The 23,875-nt window shown below is 43.9% G+C and overlaps 1 protein-coding gene across 4 annotated transcripts in view; it reads left to right on the top strand.

Moving 5' to 3' along the window:
- Positions 1-23,875, top strand: part of LOC106914879 (nck-associated protein 5-like) — a 126,996-nt gene that overhangs the window by 46,853 nt on the left and 56,268 nt on the right. For 3 of the 4 annotated variants that reach the window (XR_015765861.1, XM_014982043.2, XM_088014795.1), the window contains exon 4: positions 21,977-22,040. Coding sequence is in view for 3 of the 4 variants with exons in the window: in XM_014982043.2 (XP_014837529.2) it covers positions 21,977-22,040 (64 nt within the window). In the remaining variant the exon portion in view is untranslated. Of the gene's footprint in view, positions 1-9,752; positions 10,410-21,976; positions 22,041-23,875 lie in introns of those variants that run through there. The other variant, XM_014982045.2, reaches the window with a different exon arrangement.

The raw sequence follows: 23,875 nt of genomic DNA, 5'->3' as shown, positions 1-23,875 counted from the left end.
AGTCTTTTATTTAGCAAATTTTATTCAGCAAAACATTTCAAGAAAAAATGTCTGAGTTGGTTTCTTTTTCTGGGGCTTTTTTCACAACTTCATATCTAAAAACTCAAGATTTTCTGGAGATATTTTAGAATTGTTTCCATTTTCTGCTGTGTTTGCCTTGATTGATTTCTAGGAGAATTGTAAATTTTCCTTTAGTTTAAGACAGATTGTTCAAAGAAATTTCTGAGTTTTTCATGGTACTTCAGTCTAAGCAACTTTATACTGAAAGAAAACACATATTTCCAGGAGTTATTGCAGATTAGTTGGCTTTTCTGTAACTTATGTTGATGCAACCATAGATGCTTAGTAAATATAGATTACTAGGAGAAATTGCAAACTTTTCCATGCAGTGTTCTAGTATAGCTCATTTTCTGGAACCTTTGTCCACGTAACTGTAAAACTTTGAAATAATTGGTTCCTTTTTTGTGGTACTTTACCTTGACATCTACAGGAAGTCCTGAATTTCCAGGGGAAGTTGCAGTGTTGCTTCTTTTATTTGGTTTGCACAACTTTAGTTCTAGATTTCCAGTAGAGAATTCAGAGTTGGTTCCTTTCCTGGTGCTAATTGTTGATCAACTTTAGGACTAGAAAAAGTTGTGGAGTTGGTTTAATTTCTGGTTTTAGCAAAGAAATTCCAGATTTCCAGGAAAAGGGACAATTTTAGGTGCTGTCCCTGTTAGTGTCCCTTCCTTTAGCTCTGACTGAGCATGGAGAACATCTGCGCCGTCTCTTCCGCCATGAAGCCTGTTCAGATGGATTCTCTGCATCGCTGCTCAACAGAGAACAAAACCCCAGTGGGACCCATCTGGGCCTCTCCTGCCTGCTCCATTCACTGCCGCCACTTCCTCGTCAGACGCACAAAAGCTCCACAGTGACGTGTCAACGTCGGACGGAGCAGATCCAAATTTGGCAACATCAGACAAAACATCCAAGGAAGGTTGCGCCAGGGATTGTGGGTATTCATCATGCGTTTGCCCCAGTTAACTTCGAAACGATGACATTTGTCTTTGCTGTCTTGAGTTTCTGATGGATGTATTGTGATTGTTGGAGACTCGTGCTGAGTGACAGACGCATATGGAAGCGCCAGCATGGCTGAAAAGCATGACGGGCCGGGATGACCTCTTTCTGGCAGGCTGCTGCGTCAAGCCACCGTGACTGTGTAATCTTCAGTGGATTAAAACAATGCAGATTGGATATTTTCCTCCTCTGGTGTGTCCCCGCTCTGAGCTGGCTCCTGGTTCTGACCTTGTTTTTAGTGGGTCAGCGGCTCCGGCGCTGCCGGTTCGGGCTCTCAACTGCCTGGTTCTCAGATGGCATTCACCTTTGACCTCCTCCACACCTAGCAGAGCAGAATGAATACTTGGCGGACTGGGGCCTCAGCTGGAAATGCAGCCAGCTGCAGCCCAAACACAAAGAGACGGCATCTGCTGATCAATAATCTATCTATCATGTTCAGAGCTGCTTCCAACAGGGATTATTGGTGAAACTAGAGACGTTTGCCTTCAAACAGATCAATATTTCAGCTCATTCATCCTGTTCTGGTCAGAACCAGAGCTGGTTCCACTTCTGACCCAAATTCTCACAGAACCTTTAATCTCTTAATCCAGGAGTTTTCAGGCCATAATCGTTTTAATCAACACTAATTACCTCGATCCAGTCTCTACTCGTCTTACTACACCACACAAACACATAGAAACTCACATCAGCTTTTGAGTTATGAGTTATGAGCTTTTATTTGAGTGAACACAAAGGAGAGCAATTTGAAAATAAAACATGAATTTCACATTTTCTTAGAGGTGGCCTATTACAAATTAGAATAGGGCTGTCAAAACAGGTTTGTTAAATTTTTTTCCACAAAATCATTCTTAAATAATGAGATTTCAGTCTGCTGAGTTCTGCCTCTGTTGAGCTGTTTAAGGGCCTTCTGCCCCGTTAAATCCAAATAAGCTGCTCCTGGCCACGCCCCCAACTCAGTGTTAACACTTGTTCATGAAAAAGTATGCAAAGAGAATCACAACTATACAAGTGTTCATATTTGAAAAGCAGAAGTGGAGCCTCCTGCACAGCCAACCAAGATGCAGCATGGCAAGTTGACAACAAAACTTGCGTCTTTTCCAGCAGCTGTTGTACAGCGCATACGAAACCAATTGACCAAACGTGTTGCTAGGTAACAGGCGGTGTTTGCTGATTTGTGATGTTAAATTCTTTAAATATTTAAAATGTATTATTTTCCAGACACCCAAAAAAACAAACTTATTGCCAGAGATGGCTGTTTTTGTCTTTTTGATTGCTAATTAAATGCTTGGACATTAATTAGCATTTGGAGGCAGCAGAAATTCAAATGTAAGGACATTCAAAATATAAATTTTGCTTAAATATAAATATAAATTTTGAATAAAAGTCAGACAATTCAGCTAGAATTTGAGTAAAACATGTCTGTGTGTGAGCATATAGTGTGACTAATGTTTCAGGGGGGTACTTTAAGTCAGATGAAAGGTTCATAAGTCGACTCCGTGCCGGTTCTGATAAAGACCGGGTTCCCCACCAGGACTTGTGCGTTGCCGTGGCGACCGCCAGGCGTTTACTGATTTAGCTAGATGAGTTGTCTGATCTGGTTTGGTCCCACTGGGCTGTGAGGAGCAGCCCTGCTCCCAGAGCGTCGCTGTGGCCTGGGAAGTGAGTGTAACCCGTCTGCTGGAGGTCGCTTTATGGCCCAGCCCGGATATCTGACAGGAACAGTCACAGGAAGTCGTTTCCGCTGCTGGAGGAACCTCTCTGGGTTTTTCCTAATGAAAAGCTTGATTAAAGCTTGTGGGCGCTAAATTTGAAGCAGCGTTCGCCTCCTCTAATTAACGCCAGCTACCGTTCAGCTGCGGCGGCAGCTAGCCGGGGGTCTCCTCGCCCTCCAGCCCACTACTCGGCGGTCCCGTAAATGCCGCCAGCTGAGGATTCATGGGCGGCATCTGGGCGCTGTCAGAGTGCTGCTTCGCTTTTAACGGCGCTCGGGAGAGGCAGAGGTTAATCGAAAGGCTTAATGAAGCCTTTTACTGATGATCCCTCAAGGTCGTCCTCAGAGGCAGGGCTGGCATTCCCATGCATGCCGCTGCCTCTCCCCAACACACAAACACACCACGCCGTTTGGTTTATTAAAGATTTGTTAAATATTCACTTAAAACAAGAAAAAAGAGATAAAATCATTCAGACTGATAACAGTCTGTTATCAATACCTACTGTTTGCTCAGTTGTCTTTATTGGGCTTCATAACACTAATGTTAAAATCAACTCAGTTCCCATACATTTGTAGCAAACTAACTCAAAAACCATTCTTAAACATATAACTGATCAAAATAAGGTTAATTTGGCAACATGGGTTTAGAAATTTTGACTCTACAGATAATTATTTTAGTATAATATGACAAAAGGTGACAACCATATTGATTTTTCCTTTAATAAAAGTGAATAAACATACAGTGTGTGCGGATGTTTCTGCTGACATTGAGCTTTACAGTTCTTTACGTCCTTATTTAAGGATACAAACAGCCTCGAAAATCACATCTAACTGCATATTTTAACAGTTCAAATACCAATTATACCTTAATATCCAATAACACACACTGTGGAAACTGTCTTAGTAAAAGCTGACATATTCAGTGTCCCTATCTCCACTTTATGGGGTTCAGCCAATCAGCACTAAGAAAAATGAATGCAGCTTCTGGATTGGCTGCTTGGAGAACACCAGCCAATAGCGCGTCAGATAGGTATCCTAAATTCTCAGGTTGTATTTCCAGTCTTGGTGTTTTCTACAACAAAAACCTTGAAGTATAAAAGTTAATGGGTGCATTAGCTTTATTTGTTTTGTTTTTTTCAGTTAATTATGGAGACTGAGCCAAGAGTACTTTCTATGGCCCAGAAAACCAACCGGTTTTATGGAATCTAATTCATAATTAAACGAGAAAATGTTTTAGTCTGTTTCTCCAAGTGTTATTTTTCTTACTAATGTACGAACTAGCGGGTTAATTTAGAGGAAATTACAACAAGTGCCTAGAGTAAAGGCAGGTCTGTTGTGCTGCAGTCATGTAAAGATGTGTGTGCTCCGTTGTTTCCCAGACAGAAAAAAACCTCTGTGATTAGTGGTTGCGCAGCTTCTATATGTTGGGTTCGAAACAACTTGCAACATGTTTTTGTCGGATTTAGGACTCAATAGAGCATTGTCTACATTCCTGGAAGAAATTAGCCGTGTTCAAGAGCCGTTTCTTTTCTTTTTTTTCCACTGGGCTCTTGTTTAATCCCTGCTGTAATTACAGTTGTTGGGTTTCCTTAAAATGAGTTATCAGCTGCTTGTTTGATGCCTTGTGGGAAGAATTTGTACTTTAATGACACACTGATGGAGAATGGCAAAGTTTTAATCTGATTTCAGACAGTGTGTCTGGCTGAATGCAGGTTAGCCTCAACACTCTATTAACCTGAGATCCTCTGATTTGGGTGATCGTGTTTGAGGCCTATTGAAGCTGAAGCAGCTGTTTGGACCAATGGGTGTTCTGTAAAAACATCCTCAGTGTGTGATAAGCAGGATCCAGCTCGTGTGCTGCTCTTGTTGATAGTTTTGGCTGGTGGGAGTCACAGTGGCTGCATCCTCGCTATTTGGGCTCAGGGCCACCCCAGGGCCCCCCAGGCTCTCATTGGAAACAGGAAGAGCCTGAAAATGTGTGAAATCAACAACAAAATGGTTGGGAAAAGGTGAAGAATGAAAACAGGTTTTACTGACTCTTCTTTTGGCAGAATAACTCTAGTTTCTGAAAGTTTGTGGCTCTTGTTTGCTAATTGTTCTGTCGACTTTGTTACTTTACGCTTTGAGTCCTTTAACATACCAGATTATAGGGAGGTTAGAGAGGTTCTCTAAGGCGGTTTCCCAACCCTGGTCCTCAAGTCACATTGCCCAGCATGTTTTACATGTTTCCCTGCTTCAGACACAATTCAAATTGATAGCTTTTTAACAGGCTTTTATTGAACTGCAATCATCTGAATCATGTGTCTCAAACCAGTGAAACATCTAAAATATGTGGGGCATGTTTGTGATTAAGGACTAGGGTTGGAATGTCCACAAGGAAGGTAAGAATTGACACAAAATTAAGCTGAAACTGGACATACAGTAGCTGCAAAAGTTTGGGTACAAAAAAGCCTGAACTACAAAAGTACAACCTGGTGAAGATGTTTGTGGTATTCCCTGAAAGGTTGACTTTGTCACATCTGATGCTCGTGGTGTTAAATAAATGAGGGCTATGGACCAATAATTGCATATTAATTGTTTGCATAGAAATCCAACACAAATCTTTGGAACTTTAAAAGATACCATGTTTAAGTCGTATAAAGTTCAGGTGTCTAACATACTGCCCCTGTCAGACCTCTTCATAGTCCAATCCAGACTGTGGTTCCTCTCACTCTCTGTTACATATAACTACAGGAAGAATTAGGAATCCTCAAGATATCTGAGTTTAATTAGAGATTAGCCGTATCTGTGTTAATCCATCTCCTCCCAGCCATTAATGACTCAAGGCATTTCCTGAGATCCAGGCAGAGGAAGACAGAGTCTCACTGGACCTCCGTCATCCTCTGCCTCATCCCGGCCCCCCATCACCCTGCTTAATGAAACATGACCGGAGCGCATTATCGCCTTCCTCGTACCGCACACTTCAACTTGCCACAAAGAAGTTACCACACACACAAGCCGCTCATGAACACGCATGCGGCAATCTCTGGAGGGGCTCTGCCAGATATCTTATAATTTGCATCAGTCTGGATGTTTAGTGTTTTTCCTTCTGTTGGGTAAACAAACATGCTGCCTCTCCAAAGTCTGGCATTTCCTCGGCTTGTCTTGATGTAGACATAACTCCCACCCCTTTTCCCCCTAAACTCCTCTCTGCCTGACAGCTCCATATCTCCTGGATAGATTGAAACCACAGGTTACCTCTTCCTTTATCACAAATTCTTGTCAGAATCATCTTTGGGGTGCCAAACAAAGGACTCTGCTCTCCTCCTGAGTGATGAATATCTGAGTGAGAATACACACCTTGACAGAGATATCAAACTGGGGGATGGGAGAATCACTCATCTGTGATCAAGCTGCAGGAGATTAATGCCATTGAGGAAAATACGTCTCAGCCAGCAGGATGTTGGGTGAAAGTTTTAAACTTTTCTTCACTTCAAGCAAAAGCAGAATACAGAAGATAACAAGGTTGTGTGCCTGCTTAGAAGCAACATATGAACATTTTATTGACAACTCAAGTCTTTGGCTTGTTTTGGACATCAACAATGTCGACATATGGTACAACCATACCCATTTGTCCATGCAGGGTCATGGTACCTATCTCCAGCGGTCATTGGACGAAAGATGGGGTTCACTCTGGATAGTTTGCTAGTCCATCATAGAGACGCACTCTCACCTAAGGACAATGTAGAGACCAACTAAGCTAGCAGTCATGGGAGAACATGCCAGCTCCCTGCAGAAAGAGCGCTTTCACTGGTTCAAAGGTGCTGACACCTGCTCGTTCACAATCACACTCCCCCATGACCCGCGTCCCATTATCTCAGACCTCCCTCCACAACATTACAAGTTCATATCAATCCTCCAGTCACTGTCCCAGCACCGTCCTGCCTCCTTCCCTGCACTCGTCCATGTGGAATGCTGGCCTCAGTGTGTGTGTGAGTGTGGGTGTGTGTGACAGTGGTGGAGCCAGGCTGGCTGTGTGGGCGACTGTGTGTTTCCAAACAGTGGAATCTGTCACTGACACCCCTGGCAGAGCAATAAGCGAAGCCTTAATGAGCTCAGCAGATCACTCGGCGCACACATCAGAGACGCTGCAGAAGCGGCGTGGACTCGTATTGTTACGGCGCTTTACTGTTGACTAAACATAACCACAACCAGCACACCAATGTAGCCACTCCATGCTGAGGCTTTAGTAGCGCTTATATGCACGAAGCTGCTCATTACTTTAGCATTTCCAGTATAAACCCACACACTCACTCCTAATCCCAACCCTAACCCTGATCCATGGAAGTGTCTTTGTCGGTCTGCAGACCAGAGCCATTGCTCAACAACTCTCCGCTCATTTTTGATCAAATTAGAGCAGAAGACCCCCTTCAATATTTCTTCATTATGATGCATTTATATATGTTAGTGCTGACTCAGTCCTCCATTTGTCTTTCTTACTCCGATGGGACAATGGTGTCTAATTGGTGACCACCTGCTTTGAAAATCACATCATGCTTGCTCTATATTCAGATTTCCCTGCACCAAACCAGCTGTGCGTATGATTTACACAATTACATGGCATCTTTGGTCACGTCCGCAATAATCAGGCATCATGAATCTTTGGGTTTCATGATGATGAATGGCTTCATCTGAAAGCAAACATGACAGAACTTTTTGATCATTCGTCGGTCGTTAAAGCTGGTGTACCTTTCCACCGTGGAGGGTTCCCTCCTCCACCCGCTCCTTCTCTCATGGTTGGTGTCATTGTTCATTGAAGACATTAGTGACAGTGAATGTGGGGCTCTAAGTCAGCCCCATCCTTTCATTCTCCCCTTTTAGCCGAGTGCTCCTGTCACCCAGACCCTTTTAATTCCCCCTTTCACCCGTCCGGTGGCCGGCCCCCTCTCTCACTGGTCCTATTGGGGAGCAGACAATGGAAGCCACCCCCTCTATCCCCTTCCCTGACTCACTTGCCTCTTCATCCCCCTCTCCTCCTGTCTCTGGGCTCTTGTAGGCGTCCTGCGTGGTAGAAACTGCTGGCTCCAGGCTGCAGTTTGTCACAGCCGTTCAGCTGAGACTGATTGTGATTGTGGCAGATGGGCCGGAGCTACTCAACCCAGGCAGACCCAAGCACTTCTGTCTGTCCTTTCTGGCCTTCGCTCCCTTGATCTCAACCTCTTCCTCGGTTGTCCCTATCTGTTCCCTCGTCACTGCCTTCTTTTTGTGTGGTGGTGCTCAGCCCAAAGCTCGGTGTTTGCTTCAGACAAGGTGCCTGTCAGATCATTTAACAGCCTGAAGCCGCCTCACCTACCTGACACTGGAATTAGTAAAGCTGGAGCTTTGCGTTGTTTGGAACTGTTCGTCTTCTTTGGCTCCTCAAGGCTGCCTCATAACTGGTCATAAAACTGGAGACTGATTTGAAACTTGATATTTCTAAGAGCTGTCCTAAAATCATTATTTTCTATTTCTTGGCTTGATTCTGTGCTTTTTCTACCAAAATGTTCCCACGATGTGGTGATAGTTTTATTTGTTATCCCTAGATTTTTAAGGAAATACAAAAAGATCACTGTCCAACTTTGCCCAAATATTTTAGCATTACTCGTATTAGTATACAAAAAAACAAACAAAAAAACCCACATTTTTTTCTGAACATTTCCAGTAAATTTTCTTAAACTACACTAAAACTGTCACATTGTAAGATGGTGCTAAGCTGAGACCAAACTCAGATGTAGAGTTGCATCTGACACTAGTATGTCTGAATTTGACCCAGTAAGCAATCACTGGATATTTCAACCCAAAGTTCAATGCGATATGATTCCATCAGAAACAACAAAGCTTAAGAAAATACTGGACTTCTTCCACATGTACCGTTGTACACATGCGTACGTTCAAATCAGCAGTGTCTCTTTGCTGTTCTAGCTATCTTCTTCTCTTCCACCTTTAAGCTAATATACTTAAACCCCCAAACCTGTTCAGCCTGAACACTCCGGGGATAAACAAAGGCTTGTGAACTGTATGTTTTATGTCTAGTCTACACTCATCCTGAGGCCATGAGGCTGGGTGGAGTAGTCAGTACTGTAAAAGACATTTAAAGCCTCATCTGCAGCTCTGACATCAACAGATCAGTAAAAAACTGAAAACTGTAAAAAAAAAAAAAAAAAAAGATTCTGGCACTTTAATCTTCAAATGCCTTTTCACATGATGGTAACACCAGCCATGTTTCCATCAACATTTTCTCTGCAAAAAAACAAAAAACAAAAACAAAATACATTTGTGTAAGTTCCAATGTACAAACCCTCCTATCCGCTCTACCCTCTATCTGGTAGAGCGGTAGATACCGCTCTACCAGTAGAGCGGTATCTACTGGTAGGTCTGTGCCTTACCAGAGGCACCAAGAGCTCAGAAATTTCTACATCTAAACCTCCAGCTTAGAGTGGAGGACTCCGAGATATTTAGTCCATGCTGTTAAGCAGCCTCTGCTTTCTGTTTATCACAGCCATGTGTAGTGCCAACATCTGACGATGATGCATTTCCTTTTTTTTTTTTTTTTTCTTTTCTGACAACATTGAACAGGACTTCATAAACCACATCTATCTCTGGGTGGGTTAGCATTAGGGGATCGTCATAGGCTACTTGCCAAAGTTCAAAGATCTATTAGTTTCTAGCATTCTTCTCAAGATAGTTCAGTCTATGCAGTCAATTTGGTCGTAGCATACTCGTCCAGGATGGAAACTGGCTTCCTCCAGCAAAACTCACAAAGGAAGGAAACCTGATGAACAAAAGACGAAGTGAAACCGTTTGAGTTGAAACCAAAAAAACTGATGTACCAAAGTAAAACAGGAATCAAGCAGACTAGAAAGCAGAACAAGGGCATGATCCGAACAACCTGAGAACAGGAACTCAACAGATCCGGAGGAACAACCTTCCAGCATCTTTATTTACACAGGCTTACAGACACATAAAGGCGTGTAAAGTTTGGAATCATTAGTAAACGAGGCCAATGTTGAGGCTGAGACTCTTGAGTTGAACATTACAAGCTGGCTGCTGCTTGTCTCTTCATGTCCCCTATTTGGAGTTTAAGTCCCCCTACCCCCTTCACACTGCTGTCACCCCTAAAAAACTCCTCCCTCTGTGTTCAACCCCCACCCCGACCTGGCTTCTCCTCCCCTGAGGACAGAGCCACCTTCGGAGGGGCAGTGGAGCGGTAGCCCTCTCCCTGAACACATGTCAGACGTCCTGTAAGCCCGGAGAGGAGGGACACAGTCTCCGCAGTCCGAGGCAGGCGCAGAATGAGAGCGGAGCAGGAGATGCACTGAGGAGAGAAATATTCAGAGAGAAAAGATAGAGGCAGCAGGCTGGATGGGCGGGTGGAGGGACGGCGCTCGGCGTTGAAGGGGGAGTGTGTTAGCAGCAGAGAGGAGAGTCGAGGAGAGTCGTTCTCCACCGGCAGACTGTGGGAGACGGGGAGGGCAGAGGACATCAGAGGAGAGACGCTGCATTGTGGATGTAAACTTTATCATCTGCGGATCGGCGGGGAGCAGCTGCAGAGCAGGAGCAGAAAGTGCTGCTGGATTACCATGCGTGTCATCTGAATGCACCAGGATGCTGCCTCTCCAGCAGGGTAAGGAGCCCGCTGTCATCAGCACACATGGCATGACTGAACTGCGTTACGGAAAACGCAACAGCTAGAGTTTACTGCCATGTAGGTCGATCCTGCACAGTCAGAGGAGCACATTAGTCTCATTCTGCATATTTCACTCAGAATGATCGCTGTTAGCCATTTGTGGGGGGAGGCTTGTCCTGTTGCGACAGTGTGGGGTCGGGTTAAACTCCTTCACTTCTGATTGATAGCAGAAGGAAGCAGCTCTCTTTAAGAAAGACAATCAGTCATTGCAGTGGATTTTAATCTGCAGGAATGCTCGTTTCCCTTCCTTCTGCTCCTTTTGTTTCCCTTCCACTCTCTCTGAGGCAGATTAAGTTTTTCAATCTGGCACACTAATCCCACAGTGAAATGACAGCATCTGAACAGGATGTGTGTACTGGTAAATGGCTGGGACTGTGCATGATGATGGTCCCTATGTAATGGTCATCTCATGAACTTTTTTCCTGAATTAATGTAGCATGACGTGAAGTCTTCCCTCAGACTCAGCGGGATGGGATGCTCGCAGCCAAACACACCAAGGATAGCAGAGTAGGATCCTGGACTCCGTCTTGATATTTTTGGCTGACTGTGTTATCTCTAAAAACAGAACTGTGAGGGAGTGTAGAAATAAGGGCATGGGAGAGTATGGGAGGTATCTAGACTCCCAGGCTGGTGTTGACAACATGCCAGACACAAATGCCATTCTGTGGTGGTTTTTTTTGAGATGGAGTTAGGTTGTTTTTGTTGCTTGGAACTGGTGCTTCTCTTCACAAGAGGAGCCATGTGTGGGATGCCCTTTACCTGTCAGCCATGAATGTTATCCCTGTAAACTTCTAGAAAGAAGAATTTTGTTTTTATCTGTCAAACAACCAAAATCAAATGAAAACAAAAATAAATCAGGCATCAAATAGTAGTGATTAGTGATTAGCACTCATTGCTAATTGAACCTAACATTTGTTTCTAAAGTTAGTAGTATATGTAGTATCCATCGCTAGTAGTTAACAAATATTGCTAATAGATGTTAATATCACCTCAAACTTTGAGCATTTTGATATCAGCTTTCATTAATAAAAGGTTGAAATGTCTTTCCCAGTCTATTGGCTGATCCTTTATTGATTAAAACAGATTAAAAAATTAAACGGATGCTAACATCGTGCTAAAGTACCATCCTCGGTCATGATCCAGGAGAACATGGTGAACTGCTCTCCATTTATGTCAACATTTACACTCTAAGCACATTGAAAGCAACACAAGCTTCAGAGACGTGACAACAATTAAAGTTCCTCCAAATCAGCTTCATTTTTCTCAAGTTTAGAGGATAACATGCACATAAAGCCACTATCAAATTGCTGACATGAACAGCGTTGTCATAGCAACTTAACAGGACACTTTGTAAATAGTTGCAATCACCTAGTGCTAATTGTAGCCATCTGCTTTTGCCAGAAATAACACTTATAGCTATTAAAGTAGCTTCAGATATTAATAATTGTAACCAACACCAACTGTAAATAGTAAGCAACAAGCAAGTTGGAGCTTTATTGTATCATTGCTAGTTGTACCAGCCATGAAAGAATGACCACAATTATATCAGATATTTATATTATTTTGTTATGTTTCATATTTTCTCTAGATTCTGACCTCAGGTTTCAAATAATCTGCAGCCTATTAAACATATTTAATGCAAATTATCATTCAAACTCAATAATTCATTCCCTATATACAGCCACTTCACTCTCTAGTACTCTAGGCAGCCTGGGCTTGAGTTTGGCATTGGTGGACCATTTAAAGCCTTTATTTGGAGCAGAGCAGCAGGCAGTCGATATCACCCTGCCACCAGGGCAGATGTGTTGGAAGGATGGGCAGTTTGAGCCTGCAGCTCTCTGAAACCTACCTGGGGATTACTGGATAAGAGGATTGCCAAGTGGAGGGATTTGATTTTATAGAATTAAAACTGTAATTCTCTCCATCCCGACTATGCAGACGTGTAGCTGTTTGTCCACAGAAACATTTCCCACCGCTGTGCTGATGTCATATGACATAAACTGCAGCGTGTGTGTAACAGTAATGACTCCCAAAATTTGGGTCAAGACCTTATTTGAAGTTGTACACCACCAGTAGAGGAAAATCTCCATGAACCAATTATGTACCCCCAAGAACTGTTACACAAAGTGTAAAACGTGGTCATAAAAAAAGGGGAAAAAAAGTGAATTTACTTATACGGGTAGCCATTTATAACCTTGGTATTTTATGGTTCAGCAAGACCACACCACTTTTTTTGTAAAGATATAGATGTGAAAAGTTTCAGACTGGGCCTGGAGCGCCCACCGACAGCACTCAGGAGGTGATTGTCATCAGCCTTGAAAAGAACCCAGATTAAGGCAATCCCAACCCATCATGCATTCTATTGTATTTACTTCCACCCCTCTAACTCCTGTCCATCACATCGCCTCTCACTCCTTCACATCCGACTTTCCCAACTTTCCCTCCTCCTCCCTCTGGCCCTCTCCCAGTATGTGGCGCTCCATATTTGGTGGCCCTCAGCCGGCGTATTGGGTCCAGGTCAAACAGAATTATTAAGGAATGTTCCCTCGTTCAATGACTGGCCCAGTCGGCCCCGGCATGGGAGCATTTCCCGTCCATTGACAGCCAGAGGACTCCAGCTCTGACTGAGAAGGGGAGGACACTCCTTCCAGACAACTTTCCCATATAATTCCTACTGTCTCTGCTGTGTTCACTGGCGCTGGGGAGCTGTAAGCTAGTTTAATGATGTGTACGTGTGAAGCAAATCTCAGGATCTCACCAGCCCAACCGAGCCTTGTTGAGACACTGCTTGTGTGACTGCAGGCCATCCAGCTCAATTAAGGGTGCTTTGAATGCATTCCTCCCTCTCCCCTGCTCGGCATTTATCTCTCCCAGACTAACTGCTTGTGGGATCTCTGAAGGCAGCCCAGTTCTGCTGAGCTCTCTCTTTCTGCAAATGCAGCGTCTGAAGACAAAAGCTTGATAAAAACAAAAAAGCCAGACTACATTTTTATTATCACGCAAACAGACAGAAGAAATGATCATCCGGATGAAACGTTGCGCTTTGTGTCTCCCTGAACGCTCACAAGTTGGGAAAAGCAGAAGGAAAGTAAAAGGCACTACCTTATGACTGCTCTCTTTGTCTCCCGTTAGCTGAATTTAGTGTAAAATCACTCAGCAAAGATGTAAAGTTTAATGGTGCAACACAGTTTATAACCAATAAAAGGCTTTTATTTGCTAGTTATCAATGGCTTATTGCATGCACTGACTGTTTAGCCGGGAGACAAAGCATTGCCCAGGCACCCTGGCTGAATGTTGAGTCACGGCGTCATTAGAGCGTTCTTGTGGTTTCCAAACTACCCCAGTGTTTGCATAAGGTGCTCTTGGACTCATTTCTGCATTTAAACGACCTGCTTTCCTGTCAGAATCAGACTAAAATACGGTTTGTTTCACAATAGAGCATCTCGGCTTGCAGATTTCCAACTTCTCTTTTTCTTGTTCTAAGAGCTTTTGTTGATGTGTCCCATGGCGTTCCAACTCTTGGAAAAAAAAATATAATCCCCAAACTGGATTTGTTTTTTAGGTCATATACTCGCATGCCAGCAGTTTACAAGATAATATGCTGCTGCCCTTGTTTTAGTACACACAGGCTTCCCGTTGACACACTTTCATTCTAGCATGCACGTTTTTTTGCGTTCCCTCTTGTTTTGGATTACCTCTCCTGCCGCTGTGAGGCTGTCAGCGGAGCAAGCCGTTTACGAGCTTGGAAAAGGAGTCGGTGTTGCATTCTAGCTTCGTGCGGGTCCAGGAATGTCAACAAACCTCACCTCTCTGCTATCTCCGCCGTAAATCATCGGATAATAGTTGGAGAAGCCCGTAGGGCCGCATCCAGTGGCTGGAGGTGTTGGCGCAGCTGGAGAGGAAATGGAGAGAGGGGTGCTGGAGAAGCTCAACTTCTGTGCTGTAAAACTCTTTTCCAAACACCTCTCATGTTGTCTTTAAGGTCTTCTGGTGACAGAGTGAATTACAGCGAGAGTACTGACTTTTAACTGCTAGATTACCCAGCATGCCGGAGTGGCTAGGACTCTACGGCAACTAAAATAACACGGCAGAGAGGATTCCTTGTTCTTTATCTCTCCATCAACACCTAGTTGCCTGCAGGAATGTTGACATCTTTTATCAAAGGGAAAGCAGAAGCCCTTTTATGGTACATCTAAATCAAGTGATGCTACTGAAGCTGACCTCTGTGAACCAGCCAGACAAACATCCAGAGATGGCTAACAATAAATGCTAAAGACCTTTGGGCCAACTGCTTCTGTTTACTGTACCTTTGTCTGTATTGTGTGTGAAGCGGTCATTTGTCCGCCTCTGCAAATGGTTACGCTTTTGGCTTTTGTGAAATATTGTAGCTACTGCACATCCTGCATTAGTCAGCAGATCCTTCCAGCTCTCTGTTACGGCAGTGAATGTGTCCCTGTGCCCCGGTCACCTCATTGCTACAGAAACCATGGAGTCAGATCTAGAAGTGTCTGGTTTAGCATTTTCTTTAATGATTTGGACTCTTTGTTTTGTTTGAGGCAGAGGATGTTGGGATGTGTCTCACTGGTAAAGACTTGCTGGTATTTGAATGTTGGACGTTGTGGAAGTGCTTGTGGTAGTGGCTGTTATTGGTCAGTTTGGGTCAATTCTGAGACCAATCTGGACTTTTCCAGACGTCCAAGAACTTTATGAAGAGTTATAAGCAATAAAGATGTTGCACAGTAGAACACCTACTTACTGGGCGACCCATCAAGGTCGGCACACTTTCTCTTTGGTGTGTCCAACCTAAATCAGCTATAAATGAAGCATTCTGGGGGACATTTTTAAACACTTGTGTGCATGAGTCTTACCTTTTGTAAATGCCTGCTGCTAGGGGCAACTGGCAAAAAGTCTTTGACAGATATTATAATCAGTTCACTCTGTGTTGTACCATACCAGAATGACACGGTATGATGCTATGGTGCTTTTTGGGATGTCACTGATGACATTTTCTTTTATAGGCATCACAAATCAGATTAAATCATATGACAAATGCATGACTTGACTTACTGCTGAATGAGCCAACAGAGAGGGTTTGAACACCTTAAATGATGTGCACGTGAAAATAAGAAGGGATTTTTACAACCTTATATTGAGGTGTTTATCAGTGACTGCTGATAAACACCAGATTATCAGCAGTCACTTACAAACTGGCATTTCTTCATTTCTGATCAGAAATGTAGAAATGCAAGGTGACAAATCATCAAGGTGTTTGTTTGTGAGAAACCACAACCAGAACCATCTTTCGTTTTTACAGAATCAGCTCTGGTCTGGCGCTCGAACCTCTTTGAAGTGGTTGAACACTGATTAGGCGTTGGCTCCGAGACATCACTGGCTCCACTCCCCACAAGAAACGCACATTAATAAGTGTTTCCCACAGGTCATTATGGCGCCATTAACCTAATTCACTTCTTATGACCTGTGTGCTGGTGCTCATTTCGAAAACAGTTCAATAATGAAATAAGCGCTAGGTCTGAATCAGAGATATTGTTAACTAATTAGGTTCAAGCGCTGCCCTTAAGTTCAGACGTTAAACTTAAGAAGGGGATTACTTTGAAAAGTCAGATTATGTAAGAGCATCTAAAACTCTTTTACTCAGATGGAAGTACTCAAATTCTTTATCTAGGTCTCTTCTACAGAAAGTACAACACCGTGAAAGGTGCTGAAGTGAGACATTCCCACCAGCTCGCCCTTAGTGTGGCATCTTGGCTCCTCTTCAAACATTCCTGCCTTCAGACACGACTTGGCGTCACATCTCGTGAGGAGCTTCTCCTTGAGGCGTGCAGCTGCCTTTCTGTACAAATCTGAAGCGACGGGAGTGTCTACCTCAACACAAGTTGTCATGTTTGTTTTTACTTTTATTGCCCCTCTTGAAAATGCAGGTAAGCGTCTAAATCACATGGTAATGGTTATCCAACAAGATAGTCACTTAAGCTCAATTATGTGTCATTGTGGGACACAAGCTGACGACTTAGACAAACAAAACCTGTAGGAATGTGAGTGCGTGGCTTTGAGGGCTGAGGCTGGTGGCTTCCTCCCTTTACTTTCATATCTGTGCAGCTTGAATGCTCACAGTCATCTCTCTTTAATGACTCGGACATGAAAGATTTACAGTTGTGTGCCTGCAAGTATTCGCAGGTCTTTTGCCACCGTGTTTGCACATGTGCGTTCATCCATGTGCCCCTGGTGCGATCAGGCCTCTCGCTAAGATGTGCTGGTAGGCGAACTGTCTGAGACGGATCGGCCGGAGGAGGGCGTGGCAGTGTGAGGTGTAGAGGCCATGTTTAAAGCACATCTGCTCCTCCTGGACAGGAATGCATCTGAGGCATGGAGACAATCGAGGTCAGGTCCCATTCGGAGAAAGAGAAAACACTCAGACAGAAAGGCAAGGGGTAATCCTCGCTCTGCGCAAGCATTCCTCTGAGTCTCAGAGGGTTCCTCATGAGGGATTTCTGCTGCTTCAGATATTTGTGCTGAATTAGTGTTTGACCTACTAAACGGGGCACTTTCGTCTCGCAACCATCAATCTTTTAGAATCTGCGACCAAATCTTGTGAAAAGACAACAGCCAAGGTGCCCAGGCATATACTCACAAGGAACCCTGACGTTATCAAACTCCAGGCACTCAACATCTTGTTGGCTTTGGAGGAAAACGACTCTGATTGTGATGTCAGCTTGCACTACCGCATTCTGCAGCAAGTCCAAACATACCTCCTGGTATCAAGTTGTGTTAAGTCGGCCCTTGTTGCTGCTGTTCACAAGGCGTGCAAGCATCCGAATCAAAGCAGGATCTGGCCCAGAAACTGCTTGTTCTTTTAAGCATGCGTTAACAACATGACGGTAATTATAAGTGTTTATTTTCACGGAGTAAAGCATTATTTTGGCACATGGCGTCCTGAGAAGACAGAGTTTCTTTGTTTGCTCACAGCAGAACCTCATCACATTTCAGCTTGTCAATAATTGATGCTCTGCCGCGGTGAGGCAAGGCTCTCTCTGCCTGGTCCTGGCTCGGTCTGTGTATGTGGGTGGGTGGGTTGGTGGGTGGGTGTGGGCTGGAGGTGCTGACATGTGGCTTCTGTCTTGCCGCTGGCCCTGCACTGCAGACGGAGCCCGCTGCAGGAGGCAGGAGGTCAGGAACCAGCTGTGTGCTCGGGTCAGGCCGCTGCTCGGCACCTTCTATGGTTCTCTTCGTGATTAATTGGAACTGCCTGATGCACTGGGCCTGACTGAATGGTCACAGATGTGTGAAGGCCCAACCTTAATATGCGTAAAGTAGATGAAAGTCTTCACACTGAGGGCTAAAGCTGTTCTTTGCATCCTGAGTGTTTTAACTCTGCTTTCCTGTCAGGCTGGGTTGGATGTCCTAACACATCAAATGCCTTGCTGGACCTTTTGTCCCACGCTGTGTTCTGGGTTGTGGGTTTGGATCTGAGCACAGCGGTTACATAACATGGCTGCAGGAGGATTAGGGACGGGGATGACTTGTCCAAGCCTAAATCGTAACCTCTGATCTGCCTGGCCTCTCTGACTGTGGGGATGGCGCCGCATCAGGACTTCTGCAGACACTCACCCTCAACCTCAGCAACTCCTGCAGGGTTAGAGGCAAACTGTGGAGTTTCATCTGTTAACAGAGCAGAATGGAGCTTATAATTAGATGGTGTTGAGCAGAATCAGAAAAAGCATCAGATCCAGCACTTTTCTCCTCTCTCATTATGTGCTTAGCAGCAAATAATGTTTGGATTAAAGCCCCCCTAAACATCTGCCTCCCACAATGCAATTCCAGAAGAACACGGGTCCAACGTGTCGGCTCAGGTTGGCAAACGCCTCCCACCGTGACTGATCGTCCCCCCCTAACCCTGACAGGTCGTGTCTTTGCATGTAGCAAAGGCAAACAGCATCAGGATCAGAATCTGGAGAAGAGGCAGGTGGAGGTGCTGCGAATGTTGCGAGGTCAGAGTCATGTTGGCTAGGGTCATGGTTTGATTCAGGAAGAGAGGGATGTCGTTTAACAGTGGACATTGTATTCACAAGGTGACCAGGATGCATTTTAACTGGTGGAAGTCTTGGATGACTTATTGGTTGCTTCATGGTGCTGGGCTCATTTTCTGTTGGGACAAAAACACAGAGAATCACAACATCTATATTGTCTCAACCGCTGATACCAGGGCACATCCATCCATCCATTCATTGAACCAACCAACCATCTGTCCATCCATCCATCTATTCATTAATCCATCCATCCTTCCTTCTGTCCTTTCTCCCTCCCCTGGTAGTTGGGTAAACTGTTAAACTTCTAAATGTTGAATCCCAAACTTTTAATATTTAATGTTCTGTTATTCCTACATTTAACCTCAATATAAGGGTGTAGACTCTGGTGTCCAGAACATCTGACCCTGATGTTCACGTTTCCCTGGTCCTAAAACAAGCTGGTGTCCAGTTTGGCTCCAGAACACATCCCTCCTTCTGGTTTACTTGCCCTGTTTCTCATGCCACAACAGAAGCTTTCTGCACATCTGGCAGCATCAGGTGATTCCTCCCTGACGTCAGGTGACTCCAGATCTCTGGGAACTGTTGGAGGTCTGGATCTGTCTGCTGGTTGAAAACATGATCACATAACCCACTGTGGGTTCAAGTAAAGCTCACATTTCCTTGGCGTTCAACTTTAAGATAAACAGTATAATGTACGTTTTTAGTTTAACCCTTTGAATCAAAAGCTACACCAAAACAAATAAGACCAAAGTTGTAGTAAAGCAAAATTATCCCTCATAACGACTCATTTAGTTATTTCGTCCATATGTTCCAACCATTTTAGGTGACATTCAAACAAGTATGTAGTGTTTACAATGTCTCGGACCAACCCCTAACAATAACATACCAAAGTTCAGCCTTCGACGATGGAGATGACTCGAGATAAACCCCTCCACGTAACAGCCTTTGCGTTGCTCCGTCTGGCTATTTTTGGGGCTGGTTTACACAGCTGGTAGAAATTCACAAAGTGAGTAATTGGCCAAAATGGGGGATTGAAGTTTACATGACATATTCAGAGTAGATTTGTAGACAACAGAGGATTATTTGCCGGAATATCGCTCCCCTCTGGCGAGCTGGATGTCACCAGTTAAGCATTTTCCACCAGGGTTCTGTTTTGACTACTGCTGGTGCCAATTACTATAATTATGTTTAACGCAGAATGTCAAACTGCTCTATATTTGTCGATGATTTTCTCGGCGGTGTAGCTGGCTCTCGCTCTGCTGCTTCTGAAACATGCCTGCTCATAAGTGGTCTGAAATTTAACCCCTTAGAGGGCCGACGCTCAGCCATAACACAGACTGGAGGAATGCCAGGCGGTCCGGCTCGAACAAAGCACTATCTGCTGTGAGAACTTCCAGATATGCCGTGTTTTTCTTCTCCTTTTTAAGGTGGTGTAATGATGCGTAGGGTATGGGACAACTGTGGAACTGGAGCATGAGCGGATGAGTCAATCAGGTGTGTTCACGTTTAGAAATGGTTTTAAGTATGCAACACTTTCACACACCCAATTAGCTCCACTTCTCCCCCCTCCCACCCTCCACTGCCACTACGTGTTTTTACACAATCCGTTGGGCTCCGCAGTCAGATTTACCTCCAATCCGGGAGTACTGGGAATCTGCTGCACGTTTTTCCTGTCCAGACAGTTGACTCATCCATCAACCAAACGTCTGGGGGTTAGGGGGGGGGGTTCCCGACAGGTAGGCTGCTCCTAAACAATGATGTCTTGTTATTAAAGGAGGCCAAGACGTTAGTCATGAGCTATTTGGGGCTGGGGTGTTGGTGATGGTTTCTGGGTGTCTGGTCTGGTTAAAAAAAATGTGAAAAATGCGCAGGTGAGTGTGATTACTTGTGTCTGTCTGCTGGACAGATTGTTCGTTTGGTACAGTGAGTTCAGTATGTGTGGATTTTTCTGCGGAATGTGACTCTTAATTATTAAAGTAAACCTCTGTACTGGCTGCTTTTTTTCATGCAGCATATCTAAAATATTCCCAAGGAAATGCAGCTTGGGAAGCTGAAACACATACATCCTACTTGACAAGCTATTTGCAAAGCAGCCAATCTAGGAAGGCCGTTTATTTTCCTTGGTGCTGATTGGCTGAACCCCCAAAGACAGAGAAATGGAAGTTATGCTTCAGTGATGGGGCTAAAATTGTTTCCACCATGCATATTAAAGTATATAACGGTATATTTGGTCTTTGAAACAGTTATAAGGGATTTTGGAGGTTTTGCTGATTTTAACTATTTGCCGTTTGCGTCCTCCGTATTACCAAGAACATGAATGCTACTTGAATCTACATTTACAAAAACTGTTTTAAATAAACATGTTTGATGTTTTCTAAGAGTCGTGCCAAATTTGTCTGTTCCAGATGAGATTTAATCCCATTTTCAGTTGACTTTATGCTTGGGTTTCAAAACTATGTGCATTTTCATGGTCACTTATGATCCGAGAGCCGGTCTTCTTATTTAGCTCAGAAATATATACATTGAAAATACATCTTGTCCAAATTCAGATAGAAGACAATTCAAATCCAATAGAATCAAATCCCATATGTTTTAAATTCACCCTAAAATAAAAACACACTTTTTCTTTTACCTCATATTAATATTATTTGTAAGTTGTTAAAATATGCTGACTCAACTCTCTTCTCATAACCAAAGCTGAGTGAAAACATGGAGGCGTCTTTTCTACGCCTTGCTTTGTGACTCAACGCTTTCAGGTGCAAACCAGATGAGCTCCAAACGTTTCCTCTTTGCCCTGATGCTTTTTTTGTCATAAAGGACGTCCTTTAAGGAATGAAACAGGGAATTGGTTCTCTTCAGATCCGTACCCTCTTCGTTTTCTTGTCAGCAGAATGACGAGCTGGTCTCGGAGCGCCGCTTCTATCCGGTGATCCCTGACTTTTCTAGAGGGCCGACTTTAAAACATGGTTCTTTATTATCCCTGCTAGTTTGCCAAGATTTATCCCATTAATGTCTGGAATGCCCTCACGTGAGAAAAGGATTGAGTGTGAACACAGCCGACGTCTTTGTCCCGCCTGCTTCACGCGTAGCAGTGTGTGTATTTGTGTGTAAAGTCTGATGGAGGATGCCCTGCTTTTTGTTTCCTCTTGGGCTATTTCTGTCTGGACAGAACTGGAAGCTCTGTTCTGTGTAGCGAGTGGGACCGATTCGTCTCTGTTGTGTGTGTTTATGTGTGTGTGTATGCGTGTGCGTGCGTGTATGTGTGTGGGCGGGTTTATCCCCAGGATGCTGCTGTTTCAGCTGTTTGGTGGAAGGAACGTGAAAAGCAATGTGGCAAATCAAGACGAACTGAGCAACATGATTTGATTTGTGCCACTTTTGAGGAGACATAGATTAGTAGATGTGTGTGTAAGCAGCTGTGTGTTGCAGAAATGATCCGGTTCTCTTGTTTTTGTTTAGGGAAAAGCTGGCCGTGGCTCGCCTGCAGAGGGAAGTGGCACGGAGCAAGAGTGAAGGAACAATGGTAAAGTACTTCCTCCTCATTCACACTGACATGAACGCTTTGGGTATTTAAACCACAGAGTAATTGTCAACATTTGCTGTGGATCTTTTCTAAATCACACATAGTTCAAATTATGTTTGCTCCAATATATATATATGAGTTTAACAAGTTTCACCTCAGCGACACATCAGAAACTTCTGATTGGACATGTGACCAATCTTTGTGTTTTATTGAAACTGCTTGGTTTTCTGGCAATAACCTTTCTATTAATTGTATTTATCACATTTTCCATAAAACCAATGTTCAGACTTTGCGTAGACCACTCCCAGCCTGCTGTAATTATTCCACCAGTTTTGGTGAACGGACCAGTTTCAAATCTGAGCGGTTTGGCCACAACTACCACGTTTCTTTGAGGCGTTTGTGCTGACAGCAGCATCGTGCTGTGGGACTGTTTCACTACCTGAATGACTGATGAATTGCACAAAGTAGATGAGAAGAAAACAGCTGAAAAAGGAGGCGAACATTGGAATAGTTTATCTTATCTCCATCTTAAACCTTACTAATAGTTTGAGGAAAACTGAACAATTTAAAAATATAAATCAGTCAAGAAGACTTTATAATATCCAGGAGAAACACACCAGAAGCTCTTTTATTGGTTCAAACACAAACATTAAAACCATTCATTCTCATGTTGAGTGAATGATGGAGGACTCACTATATCTGCTTCATACAGATCAAAACTAACATTCAGTTTCAGTCATATTATTGGTGTTGTTGTCCAAATATCTGATCAAAATGCTTGTTGGCTGTTTGAGGTTCATCAGGGTTTAAGTCATGATCAGTTGGAGTTGAGCAGATGGAGCTGTAGGAGCTCATCTTCCTCTTCCTCTTCCTCCTGGTCTGAGCAGCCAGTTTTTCTCTGAGGCAGGTCAGAAAGTCGCACCATGTGATGGAGCTGCGCTCAGCTGATGCTCCCACCGCAGGCTCAGCTGTTTGGCTTCACCCCTGTGACGCCTCTCACACACACACACACACACACACACACACACACACACACACACACACACGCACACACACACCAGGGAGGGATGATGAACTCTCAGGATGTTCAGGCTTGGTGTTGGGATTCTCCCTGATGCCTGGAGCTGAATCTGCTGGTTTTCTCTTCCCGCCTCGTCCCGCTGTGGACGAGGTCAGCAGCGGAGAGGTTTCGGCCGCTGGGGAGATCGTTTCTACCGTTAATGCTCAGAGTTGGGAGCTGCACAAATAACCTCACACTGTATCCCCGGCACAAATCATCCATACGCTACATCTTATTGTTTACGTTCGGGAATTTTGAGCATCCACACATCGCTGGGGGGCAAAAAGACTATTCTTTAAGAACCGTTAACTAAATGAAACCTGGAGATGTAGTTGTTATTAATTCAGTGCAGTGTGCCACAGCAAAGGGACAAATAACACAGAAAAATGCTAAAGAATAACTCTGAACGACTCATATTCTTCTTTTTTCTCGCTCTCTGTTTCAGCTATTCTATACACAGACCTGTTGCCATAGCAAAACACCAAAAAACAGGCTAACATTTCCCACATAAAGAACAGAATATTCATTCCATTTCAGTGTTAATATTTTAGGCGTGATGTTTATTTTGCAATTATCATTAAGTGTTGGTCTGAACACAGTTGTGGTTGATTAGCTAATTTAAAAGTCTGCTCTACTGATGATTTGTCTGACTTGGTCACCTTGTTTTTATTTTGTAACTGAATTGAAACACACCTAATTCTACAGCACATCTATATATTGAGATTTTCATAGTCAAGCTAGCATAACTGAACTACTTCACTCTCTCTCGCTACTT

The sequence above is a fragment of the Poecilia mexicana genome, unplaced genomic scaffold (assembly GCF_051168715.1).
Source record: "Poecilia mexicana isolate PSO_F unplaced genomic scaffold, ASM5116871v1 scaffold_2, whole genome shotgun sequence".
In the NCBI taxonomy this organism is placed as follows: Eukaryota; Metazoa; Chordata; class Actinopteri; order Cyprinodontiformes; family Poeciliidae; genus Poecilia; species Poecilia mexicana.
This window is presented reverse-complemented; position numbering and strand designations above follow the sequence as displayed.